At 50.8% G+C, this 16,798-nt stretch overlaps 2 protein-coding genes across 14 annotated transcripts; both read left to right on the top strand.

Annotated features, from left to right (window-relative positions):
• The first annotated feature begins 300 nt into the window (after window positions 1–300).
• Window positions 301–7,916, top strand: ING4 (inhibitor of growth family member 4). 10 transcript variants are annotated; one of them, XM_023643044.2, is made up of 9 exons: window positions 362–426; window positions 3,642–3,713; window positions 4,205–4,310; window positions 5,706–5,872; window positions 6,051–6,165; window positions 6,332–6,440; window positions 6,690–6,837; window positions 7,108–7,169; window positions 7,278–7,916. In XM_023643044.2, the coding sequence occupies exons 4-9, from the start codon at window positions 5,744–5,746 to the stop codon at window positions 7,315–7,317; spliced, it is 603 nt and encodes a 200-aa protein (XP_023498812.1). In that variant the 5' UTR covers window positions 362–426; window positions 3,642–3,713; window positions 4,205–4,310; window positions 5,706–5,743; the 3' UTR covers window positions 7,318–7,916. The 10 variants fall into 10 exon arrangements, with proteins under 10 accessions (XP_023498813.1, XP_023498811.1, XP_005610927.1 ...); XM_070269843.1 differs by lacking the exon at window positions 362–426 and adding an exon at window positions 466–515; XM_023643043.2 differs by lacking the exon at window positions 4,205–4,310 and having other exon boundaries at window positions 308–426; window positions 6,051–6,156.
• Window positions 7,917–8,714: 798 nt separating this feature from the next.
• On the top strand, window positions 8,715–16,593 carry ACRBP (acrosin binding protein). 4 transcript variants are annotated; one of them, XM_001496520.5, is made up of 10 exons: window positions 8,715–8,912; window positions 9,235–9,453; window positions 9,640–9,734; window positions 10,235–10,352; window positions 10,982–11,450; window positions 11,920–12,052; window positions 14,063–14,242; window positions 14,365–14,532; window positions 15,645–15,728; window positions 16,253–16,593. In XM_001496520.5, exons 1-10 carry the CDS (start codon window positions 8,870–8,872, stop codon window positions 16,373–16,375), a joined length of 1,632 nt encoding a protein of 543 aa, XP_001496570.1. In that variant the 5' UTR covers window positions 8,715–8,869; the 3' UTR covers window positions 16,376–16,593. The 4 variants fall into 4 exon arrangements, with proteins under 4 accessions (XP_001496570.1, XP_014596214.1, XP_070125938.1 ...); XM_005610867.4 differs by having other exon boundaries at window positions 8,759–8,912; window positions 9,295–9,453; XM_014740728.3 differs by lacking the exon at window positions 9,640–9,734 and having other exon boundaries at window positions 8,740–8,912; window positions 9,235–9,467.
• Window positions 16,594–16,798: the final 205 nt, after the last annotated feature.

Below are 16,798 nucleotides of genomic sequence, written 5' to 3'. Positions count from 1 at the left end.
GATATTTCTGTAATACAATCCTAAAGTGACAAGTGTTGTTTCTCTCATTACCGCAAATTCCCGTTTTGGAGGGAAAAAAAGTTTGATAGAGAATGCAAAATGGCGACCTCCAGCGACGTCATGCCCGCCGCGGTCGCGTCCTGGGGTCGCAGTGAGGGCGGAAGCGGGCTAAAGCCGCCTCAGGGCGCTTGGTTACCGGCCGTCGTGGCTCCCTACGCAAAAGGGCAAGTTTCAACGTCGGGCGGATGTGTCCGGGCGGAGAACTTAGTGAGGGCGGAAGTCCTCCTTGTAAGGGCGGAAAGGCTCTACCCCAAGAATAATAGCTTCAGCGCCCGTCGCGTTTATGTCACTTCCGGGGCGGATCGGAAGTTGCTTTGTTTTGCTTCAAGATGGCTGCGGGGATGTATTTGGAACATTATCTGGACAGTAAGAGCAGGCTGGAGGAGGGGGTCAGGGGTCATAGAGTGGTGGGGGGCATCGGGGCTGAGAAGATCTATGGCCCCGAAGTCCCGGTGGTAAGAGGGTCACAATTGTGAAGGGGTTCTGTGAGAGAAAGGGTGGGAGGCTATTAAGAAGGAGGGGGCGGGGCAGCAGGGTTGAGGCCTCGCTTTGGGGTGTAGACGAGGGAGGGGATGCGCGGTGGGGCTGAGACACGTCTCTTGAACGGGTAACGGGCGTAGCTGGGAAGATATTTGCTGTCCCCATCTTTAGGGTCTCCAGCCTCAGGATGTTTTTTGTTGTTTTTTTCAAAATGGTTCCGAATCTGTCGTTTTGGTATATCACCCACCACCATTTGGAGCAGCGACAAAGACCTGCTCGCGGCTCCTCCGCTCAGTTGTTTCTCAGAAGCGGCTTTTCATGGGGATGGGGGGTTGTGAGTGACCACTGTCATGTGATGAACTGGAACGTTTCTCTACTTGGAGTAAAAATCCAATTCCCACGAAATGGAAATCTGGTGTTACGTTTGCCATTCGTGTAACCCACCCCTTCACAAACCTGTCATCCTCTATGCTTACATTTGTCTTACAGTATTGAAAGTCATTCATTCGTTCATTTATTCATTGAGGTCCTGCTATGGGTCAGACATAATGGCAGGTACTGAGGATATACGAAAATGAGTAAGACACAGCCTCTGCCCTCAAGAGCTCATAGTCTAGTAGGAAACAGATTCTGCTAATAAGTAATTATAAAACATTGTGACAAGTGAAATAATAGAAATACATTAAAAGGACAGTTGGTGACACTGGAGAAAGAGGAACTAATTACTGGGGATGTAGGTAAAGATTTTCAGAGGATGTGATGTTTGAATATAGTCTTGAAGCTTGAGTGTTTGTTTGTCAGCGTGGGGAGGGAAAGGGAATCGCAGGTTGAGGGAAGCATCAGCAAAGGTATGATGGGTTTGTGGCAAGGTCAGGGAGAAGTGAGGTCAGAGTGCTAGGTATATAAGACTCAAAAGTCAGAAGACTGGAAAGTGAGACCGGCAAAAGAGGCTAGGGCTAGATTGTGCAAGGTCTGTTAAGCTAAGAAGCTTGCACTTTAAAGGTTTTATTTTTCCTTTTTCTCCCCAAAGCCCCCCAGTACATAGTTGTATATTTTTAGTTGTGGGTCCTTCTAGTTGTGGCGTGCGGGACACTGCCTCAGCATGGCCTGATGGGCAGCGCCATGTTCACGCCCAGGATCCGAACCGGTGAAACCCTGGGCCGCTGCAGCAGAGCGCGCAAACTTAATCATTCGGCCACAGGGCCGGCCCTGAAGCTTGCACTTTAAATAGTGAGGAACCAACAGCTTTTTAAAATAGAGTGGTTTTTATAAAGGAAGACAACTAATGTGTGATACACTGGAGCATGATAACATTGGTAATAGGGAGATCAATTAGTGGTAACAGTCCAGGTCAGAGATGAGGACTTGATCTCAGGGAGTGACATATGACAGGACTGACTGAATGAACAATGGAGAGAGAAGGAAGAATCTAAGGTGGCCTCTCGATTTCCTGCTTGGGAAGTGAGGTAGACAATATATCAACAAGACAGGAAATTCAGGAGTTAACAGCAATATATTTAATTCAGTTTGGACTTACGCATAGGAATGATAATTGTATCCATGAATGTGAATGAGATTGAGATCATTCAGGGAAAGCAAGTGGAATGAGAAAGTGAGAGGATTAAAGTGTAATCTTAAGAAAAACACCAAAGTTTAAGGAATAGGCTAAGGAAACGTCAGTGTTGGAATTACCAGAAAGTATATGATGAGATTTGGAATCCTAAGAAGAAGAAAGTTACTCGAGGGAGAGAAGATGGTAGCAACTGTTGCGACGTAATATTTAGGATAGGACTGATAACAGATCATTTGAGCTGGTAAGTTGTTGGTGACTTAATCTCAGTAAACTGATGGTGGCAGACCTGAGGTTATAGGTTAAAGTAGTGGAGGCATTTTAAAAGTTTGAAGTGGAGTCGTGGGAAGAGATTTTTCTTTTGTGAGAGAGACTTAAGTAATTCATGCACTTATTCAGGTATTTATTGAGGACCCTCTGTATACAAGTCATAGTTCTAAACACTAGGGAAATAGGAGAGAAGAAGACAGGCATGTCCAGCCCTTTGGAGGGCCAGGGAGGCAGATACCAAATAACTAACTACACAGTTAGTTATTTAATTAGAATTGGATAAATGCCAAAAAGGGTAGAGCTAGAATAACTTGACAGCATAATCCAGGGCACTTGCTGAAGTCTGGGGAAGTCAGGGTTGAGCTGAACTTGGAAGAATGAAGAGGAATGTGCCAGAAGGTTTGGTGGAGGTGGGGTGAAGAAGCCTGGGCAGTGTAGTCCAGGCAGAGGGGGCAGCATGTGGAAAGCCGAGTGGCAGGAAGAGCCCTGGCAGGTTCGAGGCACTCTGGAAAGGGCAGTATGATCGGAGCGGAGAGAGCGCAAAGGGGCGGCTGACATGAGTTAAGGCTCCTGTGAGGTAAGCAAGGGCCAGAAAGTGCAGAACAGGAATAGGAATAGTGCAATAGGAAGTTATTGGAGGGTTACATGCAGGAGAGTGACTTGATCAGATTTGCTTTTTTAAAAAGAACATTCTGGTTACTATATGGAGAGCATATTGGAAGTATGTGTATGATGACTGGTGGAGGATACAGAAGGGTATTTCTCAGTTGTGGGCAAGGAGTTTGGAGGCAGAGATTGAAAATAAAGGAAAGAAGGGAGTGGCCCAGTGGCGCAACATTTAAGTTTGGGGTGTCCCACTTAGGTGGCCCAGGGTTTGTTGGTTTGGATCCCAGGCACAGACCTATGCCCCGCTCATCAAGCCATGCTGTGGCAGGCGTCCTACATATAACATTGAGGAAAATGGGTGCAAATGTTAGCTCGGAGCCACTCTTCCTCAAGAAAAAAAAAAAGGGGGAAGGGCTGATTTGTAGAGTAAGGTCACTGAAGGGAGAAAGAGTGGGAAAGCTGTGAAGAGGTGGAGAGGTTAGCTCTGGAGAGGGGCAGACACAGGCTGTTCTGAGAAAGGAATGATGAACACTGTCACAGATAAATCCAGCGGTTCAAAGGAGGGAAAACCAAGTCCTGTTTTGGACCTGTACTTTGAAAGCAGCTATAAGGCCTGTGCAGTCCAGTGATCCTCAGTTTCTCCTCTTCTCCCTAGGTATTGAAAACCTCCCCTTTGAACTGCAGAGGAACTTTCAGCTTATGAGGGACCTGGACCAAAGAACAGAGGGTATGTACAGAGTGAGGATCCCATGTGTATGATGATCATTTCTTTTTCTGTTTGGTGTTACCATATCATCTGGTCTGATCTGGAGAACTGTGGCTTCTCTCTCTCTTTTTAACTCTCTTGCAATTCTTAAAAGGAGAGTAATGATGATCCACATTTCTGTATCAGCTTTTCCATAACAAATGGAGTATTGCAACAATGCCTCAAGAATTCAGAGATGCTCTGTTCTCTGTGTCTCCCTCAAGAAGAATACAAAAAACCAGAGTCCACTCTAGAATCATTTCTGTTCTGCATGTTCAGTATATTTACAGGAAGACTAGAATGTTTCTACTTCACTGGATTGTTAACGTTAACTATCACAAAATTCACTGTGGCTTTAGACTGCAACTCATGTTGGTAGACAGGAGCTTTCATGTAGGAGAAGTTCTTAAAAAGAATGAAAAAAAACCCCAAAGCAGCAATTAACGTCAGGATCTCTACACTGTATTCTTCAGCCTTACAGAAGCACTAGATACCGTCTGTGGCCTTCCTTGGACATTGAGCAAGTTTGGCTGCATTGAGGCATTCACTTGGAGCCTGAGGCTACACTGCAGTGGTCAGGTTGGTCTCTTCAAGGTCAAAGATGTCTCCTGGAACTGTCCCCCATGCCTGCTGAAGGATATATAGGTCTGACTAAGAAAGCTTCCATCCTTACATAGCCATGTTCAAGGATGTAACAAGCTGGTGTTAGAATACCTAAAGCTGTCATTTAAGTGACTCTGGGTAAGTTTATTTGTGAAAAGTGAACATCATCTAAAATCCTGGAGAACTTGTCGTCTCCTGAGAACTGCCTGGCGATGCCGAGAGCCAGCTTGCTTTCTTTGTAACACAGTTCCAGCTCCCGAGTTCGTGCATGGGAAGACCAGTCGGAAGTTACTGAACTACATGCTTTCTCAGCGTCCTCCAGGGGCCTCGAATTAAGTGGAGCATGAACATAGCGTGTGCAGATCCTTCCTGTTCTCTGTTGCTGCTCTATGTTACAGGCATACTTTTGTCTCTTTCCATCGACATTACCTATGAGTCCTACCAAATATCAGGCAGTAGACATCTCCAGTCTCACTGTCTTGGGACACCACCAGCCTTCCAATATTAAATTGTTTAGAGTGATAGCTAAGATGAACAAACAGAAAAAAAGTGATGGGAAATATAAACAAGTTGCAGATGATGAGCAAAATGGGGTGGGCAGTAAGTAGAAAAACTGTTACATGAGTAAACTTGGACCTAACTTTAAATGATGAGATACAGATGTACAGGCTTGGAAACCGGCAGCAGCAGATGACCCAGCCTGGTTTACAGCGCTCAGAGCTATTGTGGGATTTTTTTTTTTTTTTTTTTTTTTTTTGAGGAAGATTAGCCCTGAGCTAACTACTGCCAGTCCTCTTTTTTGCTGAGGAAGCCTGGCCCTGAGCTAACATCGTGCCCATCTTCCTCTGCTTTATACATGGACGCCTACCACAGCATGGTGTGCCAAGCAGTACCATGTCCGCACCCGGGATCCGAACCGGCAAACCCTGGGCCGCTGAGAAGCAGAACGTGTGAACTTAACCGCTGCACTACCGGGCCAGCCCCAGTGGGATGTTTTTAAGATGAGAAACCAGGCAGCTTTTGAGACAAAATTCATGGTTCAAGGAGCAGCAAGCCCTACAAAGAAGCACCAGACATCAACAAAAATATACTTCATATTAGTGCAGTGTACAAAGAATCCTTCATTATGTTTCAATAATTTAAGTTCCAACTATGATAGCAATGTTTTCAGCACCTGAAGCCACCTTTAAAACAAATATTGTCAATACATTGCATTACTTGAGTACATGGCACAGTACCTATGAACGCTCAGTACATTTTAGTTCGAAGGTTATGATGGTCAATGGAAAAGGCCCAAGGAACAAGAGGAAGAAGTGTATTTCAACTAGCCACTCAGGGGCCATTGTGACCAGGCCTCTGTCTCTGTTGTAGACCTGAAGGCTGAAATTGACAAGTTGGCCACTGAGTATATGAGTAGCGCCCGCAACCTGAGCTCCGAGGAAAAATTGGCCCTTCTCAAACAGATCCAGGAAGCCTATGGCAAGTGCAAGGAATTTGGTGACGACAAGGTGCAGCTTGCCATGCAGACCTATGAGATGGTATGGCCCTGTTCATGGCTCCCCACCTACCTCCCATCTATTCCTTGGGGTCTAGACCCCTCCTTCAGCTGTGTTGGGATCTGTTTTGGGTCTGGGAGATCCACAGAATCTGCCTTAGCCTCTTTTCTTTCACTGAAACCAGCCATGTACCTCTTCCTTCTCCTTCCTTCCCACCCAGGTGGACAAACACATTCGGCGACTGGACACAGACCTGGCCCGTTTTGAGGCTGACTTGAAGGAGAAACAGATTGAGTCCAGTGACTATGACAGCTCTTCCAGCAAAGGCAAAAAGAGTGAGGAGGGGGGCGGGGCTGTGAGAGGTGGGGTGAGGATTCAGAGGGAGAAGAAGCCGGCTCTTCAGCTATGAGGGAGGGGCACCAGGTTGGAAAGAGGGGGAGGAAGGAGGACTTAACCCATCTTTCTGTTTCCCTGCCTTCTGGCTTTCCCCCTCTTTCCTAGAAGGCCGGACTCAAAAGGAGAAGAAAGCTGCCCGTGCTCGTTCCAAAGGGAAAAACTCAGATGAAGAAGCCCCCAAGGCTGCCCAGAAAAAGTTAAAACTCGTGCGCACGTGAGTGTATCAGGGAGCACTTTGCCAAATGACCTACTCTCCTCTTCTGCCGCCCCACTCCCACCCCACACTGTCGCTTGCCACTTTATCTTCTGTGCCAATAACTCTTCTCCTTATCATGTTGGTGTCTGCTGGAGGTAGAAGCCGCAGATCACTTGCCCCACCAGGATCCCCTTCCACCACCTTGGAGAGTCTCAAGTTGTAGCCTTCCTTCCTGCAGTGACACTTTCTCTTCCTTTTGGCACGCAGAAGTCCTGAGTATGGGATGCCCTCAGTGACCTTTGGCAGTGTCCACCCCTCTGATGTGTTGGATATGCCTGTGGATCCCAACGAACCCACCTATTGCCTTTGTCACCAGGTCTCCTATGGAGAGATGATTGGCTGTGACAACCCTGATGTGAGAGCCATTTTGCCTCATGATGGGGTCTTCTGGGGGACGTGAAGGGAGTGGGTACAAAAGGGGAAAAAAATGATTGAATAGTGGGACTTCAGGACATGAGGAAGGTGATTAGAGTTGGTTGGCCTTGGGACCTCCAAGAATTCTTCAAAGGGATAGATTCCTTAGGAGTAGTCCCTAAGGACTCCTAAGGAATCTGTTGGGGGCTTCTTTTCTTTCCTCTGCCCCACCCTGACCCCTGACTACTACTCCTTCTATCTTCTTTTCTAGTGTTCCATCGAGTGGTTCCACTTTGCCTGTGTGGGGCTGACAACCAAGCCTCGGGGGAAGTGGTGAGTGAGAGAGTTGTAGGAGTTGGACTGCCCCGCAGCTGAGTGGTAGAGGGCATTCTCCCTTTCACCCACTTTCTCCCTCCCCTTCTCTGTCATGTTCCTTTCTAGGTTTTGCCCACGCTGCTCCCAAGAACGGAAGAAGAAATAGATAAGGGCCTTGGATTCCAACAGAGTTTCTTCCACATCCCCTGACCTGGGCTAGTGGGGAGAGGAATGCCTGTGCTGGGGCCAGGGGGCTCAGGGGGAAGTGGATGGTGCAGTCACCCCTTCTCCTCCCCCTCCCCACTCCTGGTGCTGAGGCTGCATCCACACCCTGGTAGGGAGGGGTGCCGCAGCCATAATGGTATGTGCTCTCATTCAGCCCGCCCCCTTCAGAGGGAAGTGGTCTTGCCCACTGTCCTTTTGCCTCCATGCTGAGGTTGGTGCTGTATTTCTGAGGGATGGTCCTCTGAACTCCCCTTGCTTTGTATTTAAGGACTGGGGCATGGGGGCACTCCCCCAGCCCTCCTAATTCACTCCCCCGTGGGGGCGCTATGGTGTGATAAACTTTCTTTGTTCTCTTCCTGCTTTTCCCATGGGCTCCCCAACATCATCTGGGCTGTGGCCCTAGTTGAAGGGGTACCCCTTCCTCTGTGCCAAGAGGATTCAATTCATCCTGGCCTTGTGAATGGGAAAGGGGGCAAGGTGGAATGCAGATAACTCCCATGTAAAAGAATTTGGGTAGGTGAATAAAAGCTATACATGTTGGCCTGCTGTGTTTATTCTAGAGACACTTTTTTAGTACATGTGCTAAGCATTTTTTGGCATCCTCTGGGTTGGATAAGAGGTGAGAGGATGACAAGCCAGAAGTAGAACAAGACATGGGACCAAAAGTGGTACCTCTATACCAGAATCTACAAGTTCTCAACTTGGGAAAGATGAAGCGGACTGACGGGGGTGTGCTTCAGACCAGGGGTTTCCAAAACTTTTAAAATTGTGCATCTTTTCTCCATAAAACATCTTCTACTTAATTTCCAATAAATGCGTATTTGTATTTTATACATGTACTATTATGCTGAATATTAGCTTGATTTCTTATTTTAAACACAAAATAGAAAAACATTTCCCCTACTCCAATGGATTGTCTCTCTCACCTCCCACTTGGAAACCACTTCCTTAGGCTAAGCCGTCCTTACACAAGCTCCTCACTCAACCCTGCCCCTGTTTCCCCCTTTGGCTCATTTCTTTCCTGGAAGCTTCCTTTCTAGTTCCTACCCAGGTAGGCCGTGACTTGGTTTTGTAGTTCCATTTCTGCCTGCCCCAGAACCCTGCCTTTACTCAAATCGAGGCCTCACCACCTATCGGGCACATTGTTTCTCGAAGCCTGCGTTCCGTATCTGTAAAATAGGATAATGATAGGATCCACTTTATGGGATTACCTTGGAAGTAAAGTACGGTAATACCCATAAAGAACAACCCAGGGCCTACTCCCTCGAAGGTCCTGAGTCATGATATGCCATCATCATCCTCTGGAGCTGGAACGTGACACACCTGAGGCCCCATACAGAGCCGCGTCCGTTCCCGAGGCCCCGCCCCCCCGGCCCTTTGTGACGTCCAGGCCGCGCCTTTACTCCCTGAGGCTCGCCCGCGCCCGCCGGTGCTCTGCCTTGGCGGTTAGAGGCCGTTTTGGTCCGGGAAACGCGGGCGGATCCCCCGGGGCCATGAGGAAGCCGGCCGCTGGCTTCCTAGTCTCGCTCCTGAAGGGTGAGAGGTCCCCGCCTACTCAGTCTTCCTGCCGGCCTCAGCCCTCCGACCCCCAGGAGCCCTTCCTTCCTTTACGGTTTCTGAACCGCTTTCTCATGATGGTCGCGTTGGGTTTGCTCCCGAGCTTCTGAGCTCCTCCCCGGTCTCCCTCCGGGGTCAGACCTTGGCCCCTGCCCGTGGAATCCCCTTATCCTGCTTGGCACTGGCCAGACACCCCCTAGTTCCTAGTTTACACGGGGCCCCCCCGCCAGTCTGGGTCTGCCCGGGCCCGGAGCAGGATTTGGAGTTCGGTCCATCCATCCCTCTGTTCCCCGCCCCGCAGTGCTGCTCCTGCCTCTGGCACCTGCCCCAGCCCAGGATTCAATTTCGGCCTCCACTCCAGGCAGCCCTCTCTCTGCCACCGAATATGAACGCTTCTTCGCACTGCTGACCCCAACCTGGAAGGCAGAGACGACCTGCCGCCTCCGTGCCACCCACGGCTGCCGGAACCCCACCCTGGTCCAGCTGGACCAATATGAAAACCACGGCTTGGTGCCCGACGGTGAGGGCCCTACGGTGAGGGCCCACCTAGTGGGGCAGTCCTGTGCTCACTTGAGACAGAGGCGGGGTATGGCTGGCATCTTCCCTGAGCCCATACTCACTGCTCTCCAGACCCAAGGAGCCCACTGCCTTCTGGGAAGGAGTTCCCCCTTGGGCGTTCACCTTCTCCACCCCTGCCCTTTCTCAGGCGCTGTCTGCTCTGACCTCCCCTATGCCTCCTGGTTTGAGTCCTTCTGCCAGTTTACTCAGTATCGTTGCTCCAACCATGTCTACTATGCCAAGGTGAGGCCCAGGACAAAGGTTGGATCTGGTGTCCCAGGGCCAAGGGAGAGGTGGTGGCCGTGAGCAGTTGAGGAAGGGCTCCAGGAGGGCCATCCTTAGATCCTCCCTCCCTGCCATTTTGCCAGTATTTGCCCAGATTATACATGAATACAGTCTCACCTGGGCATTCAGACTGTCAGAACAATCCTGCCACTGCAAGAGAAGAGGGAAGAGGGATGGGAAGAGGCAAAGAGATAAGCCCTTCCGTTTCTTCTAACAGATCAATGATTTCATGCAAGTCAAATGCAAAAGAGTGAAGGCAGGGGTGTGGCCCAGACATGGAGTTCTGTCTTGCAGGGGAACTCTTTCTCAGGTCTAAAGGCTTCCACCAGGGACCATGTCCCTTCATCCCTGCCCAGGAACTGTGAGAGGAGACGTGCTGGAAAAGGGACTGAGGAATAAGCTGGAGTAGAAGTCCGTCCTCTGGGGAAGGCGTTCCCACTTTCCCTCTTTTCTTGCAGAGAGTCCGATGCTCCCAGCCAGTCTCAATTCTCTCACCTGACAGTCTCAAGGGGATTGACACTTCTCCTGAAATCCCACCCACCACAATGACCTCCCCCATGTCATCCCACATCACAGGTGAGACCCTCCCAGCAAGCCTTCCACAAATTCCAGAGCCCAGGATTCAAGGCATCAGTGGTAGGGAAATGGGGAGAATGTTGAGCTGGGTGGGAGGTGGCAGCAGGCAGCTATTTACATAAGGGAGAGCCTGCTTTGTATGAATACAAGTTAGGCCTTTCCCGCCCCAACATCTTCTGACATTACTTACAATTCTGCCCTGAATCCATTTTTCTTAGCTCCCAAAGACAGTCCTGCCTTTGGAAGTCCTCTGGGACTTTTATAAGGTGAAGTCTTCACTCTGGAAAGGATTGCTTAGTAGCTATTCAGAACACTTGGTGTTTCCTAAGTGAGAGGGACGAAAGGTGGTGTTTGAGGTGGCAGTTAGGGAAGAGGAGCACTTGTAGTGGAGGTGGAAAGGGGACACAGCCCACCACCACCGCAGTCGCCATGGTAATACTCTTTGTTTTGATATTTGTATTCTTTTCTGTGTTTTTTACTTGACTGTGTGAATAAGTGTGCTTTGGGCTGCTTTCCTCTGCCTCTGTGTTTCTGTGTGTGTCCCTCTGTGAACAAAGACACTCGGGGGCCAGAACCTGACTGACCATCCCTTTCCATTCTCTTTCCCTCCCTCCCAAACCGTGCTGCAGCCACAGAGCGCCCGGCCTTCCAGCCCTGGCCCGAGAGGCTTAACAACAATGTGGAGGAGCTCCTACAATCCTCCTTGTCCCTGGGAGGCCAGGAGCAGGGGCCTGACCACAAGCAGGAGCAAAGGCAGGAGCACAAGCAGGAGCAAGGGCAGGAGTCCAAGCAGGAGGAAGGACAGGAGCAAGAAGAGCAAGAGGAGGAGCGGAAGGAGGAGAGAAAGCAGGAGGAAGGACAAGGGGCAGAGAAGGCACTGGAGGCCATGCCTCGGCTGCAGACAGACTCAGAGCCCAAGTTCCAGTCTGAATCTTTACCTTCCAGCCCTTTCTCCTTCACTCCTCGGGTGCGGGAAGTGGAGTCTACTCCTATAATGATGGAGAACATCCAGGAGCTCATTCGAACAGCCCAGGAAATGGATGCAATGAATGATATATATGAGGAGGACTCCATCTGGAAAAACCAAAGCCCTGGCGGGTACAAGAAGTTCCAGCTCCCCCGCCGGCCCTCCCCTTCCCCTGCCTTCTTTGGGAATGACAAGCCCTCTTTCCCAGCTTCGGCCTCCAGACCCACTCAGACCCTTGGGCTTTAGGCTGCCTGCCTCGCCTGTTGTGTGGCCATCACTGGCTTAAGCACTGCCCTGACGCCTGTTCTCTGTGTGACGTAGTGGGATGAGCCCTGTGCCTAGAGCCACCAAGACTTGGGCTCTCCTCTTGTCTCTGGCCCTGATTAGCACTGCAACTATGCGGAAGTTACTTCCCCTTTCTGGACCTCAGTTCCTCATTTGTAAAAGGAGGTCTTGGTTGTCAGGAGGCCTCTGAGGCCCCATCCAGCATGCCGAATGTGTATGACCAAGACCGCATGCTAAGGGGAGGGGGAAAGTGGATGTGGCTTTCTGCCCCAGCCCTCTGGCCCATCCCCACCAGCCAGCGCTGTCTTCTTGCAGCCTCCTGCAGCTGCCACACGTGGAGGCCTTGCTTGTGCTGTGCTACTCGATTGTGGAGAACACCTGCATCATAACCCCCACGGCCAAGGCCTGGCAGCACATGGAGGAAGAGACCCTTGGTTTCGGGAAGTCGGTAGGTTCCCATGCTATTTAACAGATACATGCTCACTGGGCATCCTCTGGGTCTCAGAACTATATTAGGCTTTAGGAGTGGAGGATGGGCAGGAATACAGAAAGCATGAGGCATCATCGTTAGAGAGATTTCTCCAGGTGGGAATTCTTTCTGTGGAAGTACATCTCCAGCTTATTAAAGGAGGAAGGCTCAAGACCTGGTCTGGAATCCGTTCCCACCCGGAATTCCTTCTTGGGATCCCTAAGTTGTTAGGCTTGAGTCATCTCTTGATCTTCAATACTTGGCTTTGCCTTAAATGCAGCTCTTCTTTCCAGAGGGTTCAGAAACCCATTCCAGGGATCTGTAGAGAGATTCCAGTCTCAGCACCCAGCAAGTCTATTCCCAGGAAAATATCCTTGAAGTTTGCAAATAATACAAGTTAGCAAACATTTGTTGAGAGCTAGTGTGCCATCCACTCACTCAACAAATATTGACTGGGCACCAACTCTGTACTAGGTATGTGAGATGTTAGCAATGAGTACAACAGATCCAGTCCTCTGTCCTCTTAGCGTCTAGTGGGAGGAACAGACAAGGAAACAGGCAGAACAGTGTGACGGGATGAACACTGTGATGGATAACAAAGTGCAGAGAGAACAGATGGGAGCCCGACTGTTGTCCATGTTGGGAGGATCAGAGAATGCTTCTTAGGGGAACTGATGTTTCAAAACTGAGACCTGAAGATAAAAGAAGTTAACAAGGCAAAAGAAGGGGCTTAGGAGAAGGTTCCTGGTAGAAGGAATAGTATATGCAAAGGCTCTGAGGCGAGAAAAAGAAGAAATTTCATGGGGGACCAAGAATGAGCATACTGCTCCTGCCCCCTTCCCCCACTAGGGGATTCCGAGCATTACAAAGGGAGTGTGGAGATGTTGGAGAGAGGCTTTTTTTTTTCATTGTAGGAAGTTCAGGAGTCACAGGGAGCTCACTGGATTTTAGGGCTTGGTTAAGGGAGCCCATTTTACCCGGAGCAGAGCAGCAGCAGATGGAGTCAGAGATAGCAAGGGTCATGATGTGAACAATCCCAAATGGCAGTCTGAAGCGCTTGTATTTAATTTGATAGGAAAAGAATTCAACAATCTTTGGTCAGGGACGTGATCATGCCTGCTTTACATGCTGTTGTAAGGAGGAGACCGGTAACTTAAGAGATTTTGTGCACTGTGACGTGCTGTACCCAGGGATGAGGAAGGAGGATGATGGGATTAACTGGAGATGCTGCTGAGCAAGACCCTCCTGATGATGCTGAGGATGCTCAGTCAGGACGGAGAGTCCAGCTGGGAGACCGGCAACTTCACACTAAAGAATGTCTTTCAAGAACTTGGAAGTTTTGAACCTAAGTGCTTGGGTAGAGTATAGGTTTTGGGGTTAGAAGGACCTGGATCTGTGTCCCAGCTCCACTATCCATTAAACATGTGGTTTTGAGGAGGTTACTCAGCCTCACTGAGCCTCAGTTTCCTCATCAGTCAAATGGAGATATTATTAGTAGCTGTGCTAGCATAGGGTTCTTGTCCAGACTATATGAGATATGGTGTTTATGGTCATGATGCCTAGCACTGTCAGCTCTTTGTAAATATTCACATTGTCATGAGCAGAGAGAGGGAAAGGGAGGGTTATGAGTTCTTTTCAGATAGTCTAAGGTGGGGTGATTGTAGGTCACCCGTTGGTAGACATCTGTCAGGGACTTGGCAATGAGGATTTGGAGCTCCGGAAAGAGAAGAGAACTGGTGATAAAGATTTGGATGTCACCTGCAGAGAGATGAAGATTACCTGGGAGTAGATGAATCATCCAGGAAGAGGGTGAAGAAATAGAGAACTGAGGCAAGGTCCTTGAGGAAGGAACCCTTGGGAGCGGGGCAGGGAGAAAAGCCAGAGAAGCTTTCAGAAGAGCCTTAATGCAAAGACGCTCTGCAGAGATGGCTCTGGAGGGCTGAGACGCGCCAGGCTCAGCCTCAACTCTCAACCACATTCCTGCCTCAGGTCTGTGACAGCCTTGGCCGGCGACACTTAGCTACCTGTCCCCTCTGTGACTTCTGCTCCCTGAAGCTGGAGCAATGCTTCTCAGAAGCCAACCTGCAGCGGCAGCGGTGTGACAACTCCCACAAAACACCCTTCATCAGCCCCTTGCTCGCATCCCAGAGCATGTCCATCGGTACCCAGGTACTTAGCCGGGCAGCTGGCCATGGGGAAGGCCCCAGGCTCCAGGCAGGAGCGGGCAGTGGGAAGGGAGGCCTGCAGGAGGGCAGGGCTGTGCACCTCTCCCCGTCCCCTGTGCCACACAGGTAGGGACCGCAAAATCAGGCCGCTTTCGTGGGCTGGCTTTGTACGGTGGGCTCGGCATGGACTTCTGGTGTGCCCGGCTAGCCACAAAGGGCTGTGAAGATAATCGAGTCTCCGGCTGGCTCCAGACGGAGTTCCTTAGCTTCCAGGATGGGGATTTCCCCACCAAGGTCAGAGCCTTTCGCCAAGCTCAGCTCCGCCCCACTCACCCCAGTTCCTTTTGGTTACTTGCTCTGGGTAGCCCTGGGATGTGGAAAGGGGCTTGGACCCCTGGCTTCTGAGAACTAGTCCTCACTGGGCCTCCTGCCTCTCTCCAATAGGCACTCTCGCAATAGAGCAGGAGTGTGCTTGGCAAAGGAGTAGGAAGCCAGAGGGGTGGGAGAGCGCAAGACTGGGAGGCAGGAGCCAGAGCTTCTGGTCCCAGCTCTGCCAGCTCCCTGCTGAGGGGCTTTGGTCAAGCCCCCTCCCACTGTGGGCCAAGGTCATACTCATCTCTACAACACAGGACTAGGTGATACCTGAGGGGCTGCCCACCTGTGGCCCAGTACTTCCCAGCCTCCATCTGATGGGCTCCTTCCCTGCCTCTGCCCGTGCTTGCCTTGCCCAGTGGAATCCACTTTGCTCCCTCTCCCCAGAGTGACCTCCCCTGTGGAACTGCCTGTTGTAGCTGAGAGCCATGCCCTCCCTCCTGGAGGAATAGTCAAAGCAAGGAAAAGGAGGGGCAGCTTCAGAAAGGGCTGGTAGCTGAGCTGAGGCCCCTGCCCAGCCATTATCCCTGGGCCCTAGATCTGGAAGGGGTCTCAGATCTCATCTCAGTCACTCCCCTAGATTTGTAGATGGAGGTGAGGTCCAGAGGGAAGTGATTCACCCAAGGTCACACATTAGAGATTCTCCTACCCTCTCCTTCACTTACCCATCCCCAGAAGGCTTCCTGAGATTGGACCACTAATTGGGCCCCCTTCCAATGTTCTGGCTCCTTAGTGTCCCCCTTCCCAGGTCCCCAATCCTCATCTACTTTCCCAGCAAGCTGACCAGCAGGGCAGCCACTCCTCATTCTCCAGCTACTAGCTTCTTCCCAGCAACTGAACTGTGAGTGAGGGCACAGGAAAGGTGAGGGGACAAAGGCCTCTTCCTCAGAGAGGAGACCCCACATGTGGAAGGTCTGGTTCTCAAGGGCCACACCCCGCCCCTGCTTCTGCCACTATGGGCACTCTCTGGAGGGCTGGTGTCCTGTAAGGCTTCTGAGACCTCCCCATCTCCCTATCTCTGGTTCCTGGCTTAGATTTGTGACACAGACTATGTGCAATACCCAAACTATTGTGCCTTCAAAAGCCATCAGTGTCTGATGAGAAACCGGCATCAGAAGGTGAGCCCCTCACCCCGCCCCTTCCTCCTCCACCAGCCCCTCAATCAGTCACCACAGGCGGGTCTGTTCCAAGCCCGCCAGCCCCTAGCCCAGAGCTCTCTCCTCCACTCCTCTGGGCTTGGAGTAAGCAAGGCCCTCCCAGGCCGGAGGGGCCGGAGGGGTCAGGAAGGGATGCTGCGGATAAGAGGTGAGGGCTCTGAGGCACCACAGGAAGACCCCTCCCCCCAAGCTGGGTCTGGAATTGGCTATTGAGGTCTCAGTCTGCTCAGCTCTTTCTCACCAAGTCTGGAACAAGTCACTTCCTCCTCCAGCCTCAGCCTCCTCATTGCTGAAAGGAGGGGGTTGGGCTACTTGGTGTCTCTTGCAGCTTTAAAAACCAGCATCTGCCTTCCTTCTCCCCTCTACTGCCCTGTGCCGGTGCCCACCTGCCTCTGATTCTTGTGGGACTTCTGACACCTCCCTGCCTCCACACCTCTGGCTCCTGGCTCTGTGACACAAGCTGTGTGTATCCAATCCTTGTCTAGGTGTCCCGCATGCGCTGTCTGCAGAATGAGACTTACAATATCTTGAGTCAGGCCAAGAGTGAGGACCTTGTGCTTCAATGGAGCCAGGAGTTTAGCACCTTGACTCTAGGCCAAGCCGGATGAGCTGGGGTCTGTCCTGTCCCCACCCCAGCCCAACCTTTCCACATTTGCCATCACCTTTAGACCCCATCTGTTGCTTTGCTTCCAGGCTGCCCCTTATGAGTCTCTTACCTGGCCCCTACTCATGTTTTCCTTGGGTTGGGGCAGCAGTCCCAGAGAGATCCATGAGGGGAACTCCACCCACCTTGAAGGATGTCCTTACATAAAGTGTTTATTTTCAACCTGTGTGGCCTATTTTAGTTACGATCCTATCCTCAGCACTGCCACCCTACCCTATGGGAATCGACACCCCCTTCTCCCCCCCCCCAGGTTTATGGATCCATCTGCAGGTGAGAGAACCTGATGGGAATGGTACTCAGGGGAGCAGCTATTTGCCGGGAGAAGACGCCCTAAGAAGCAGGGAGTTGGATTGAAGAAGGCCATGGC

This window comes from Equus caballus, chromosome 6 (assembly GCF_041296265.1).
Source record: "Equus caballus isolate H_3958 breed thoroughbred chromosome 6, TB-T2T, whole genome shotgun sequence".
NCBI lineage: Eukaryota > Metazoa > Chordata > Mammalia > Perissodactyla > Equidae > Equus > Equus caballus.
Note: the sequence above shows the minus strand (reverse complement) of the source record. Positions and strands in the feature narration are given on the sequence as shown.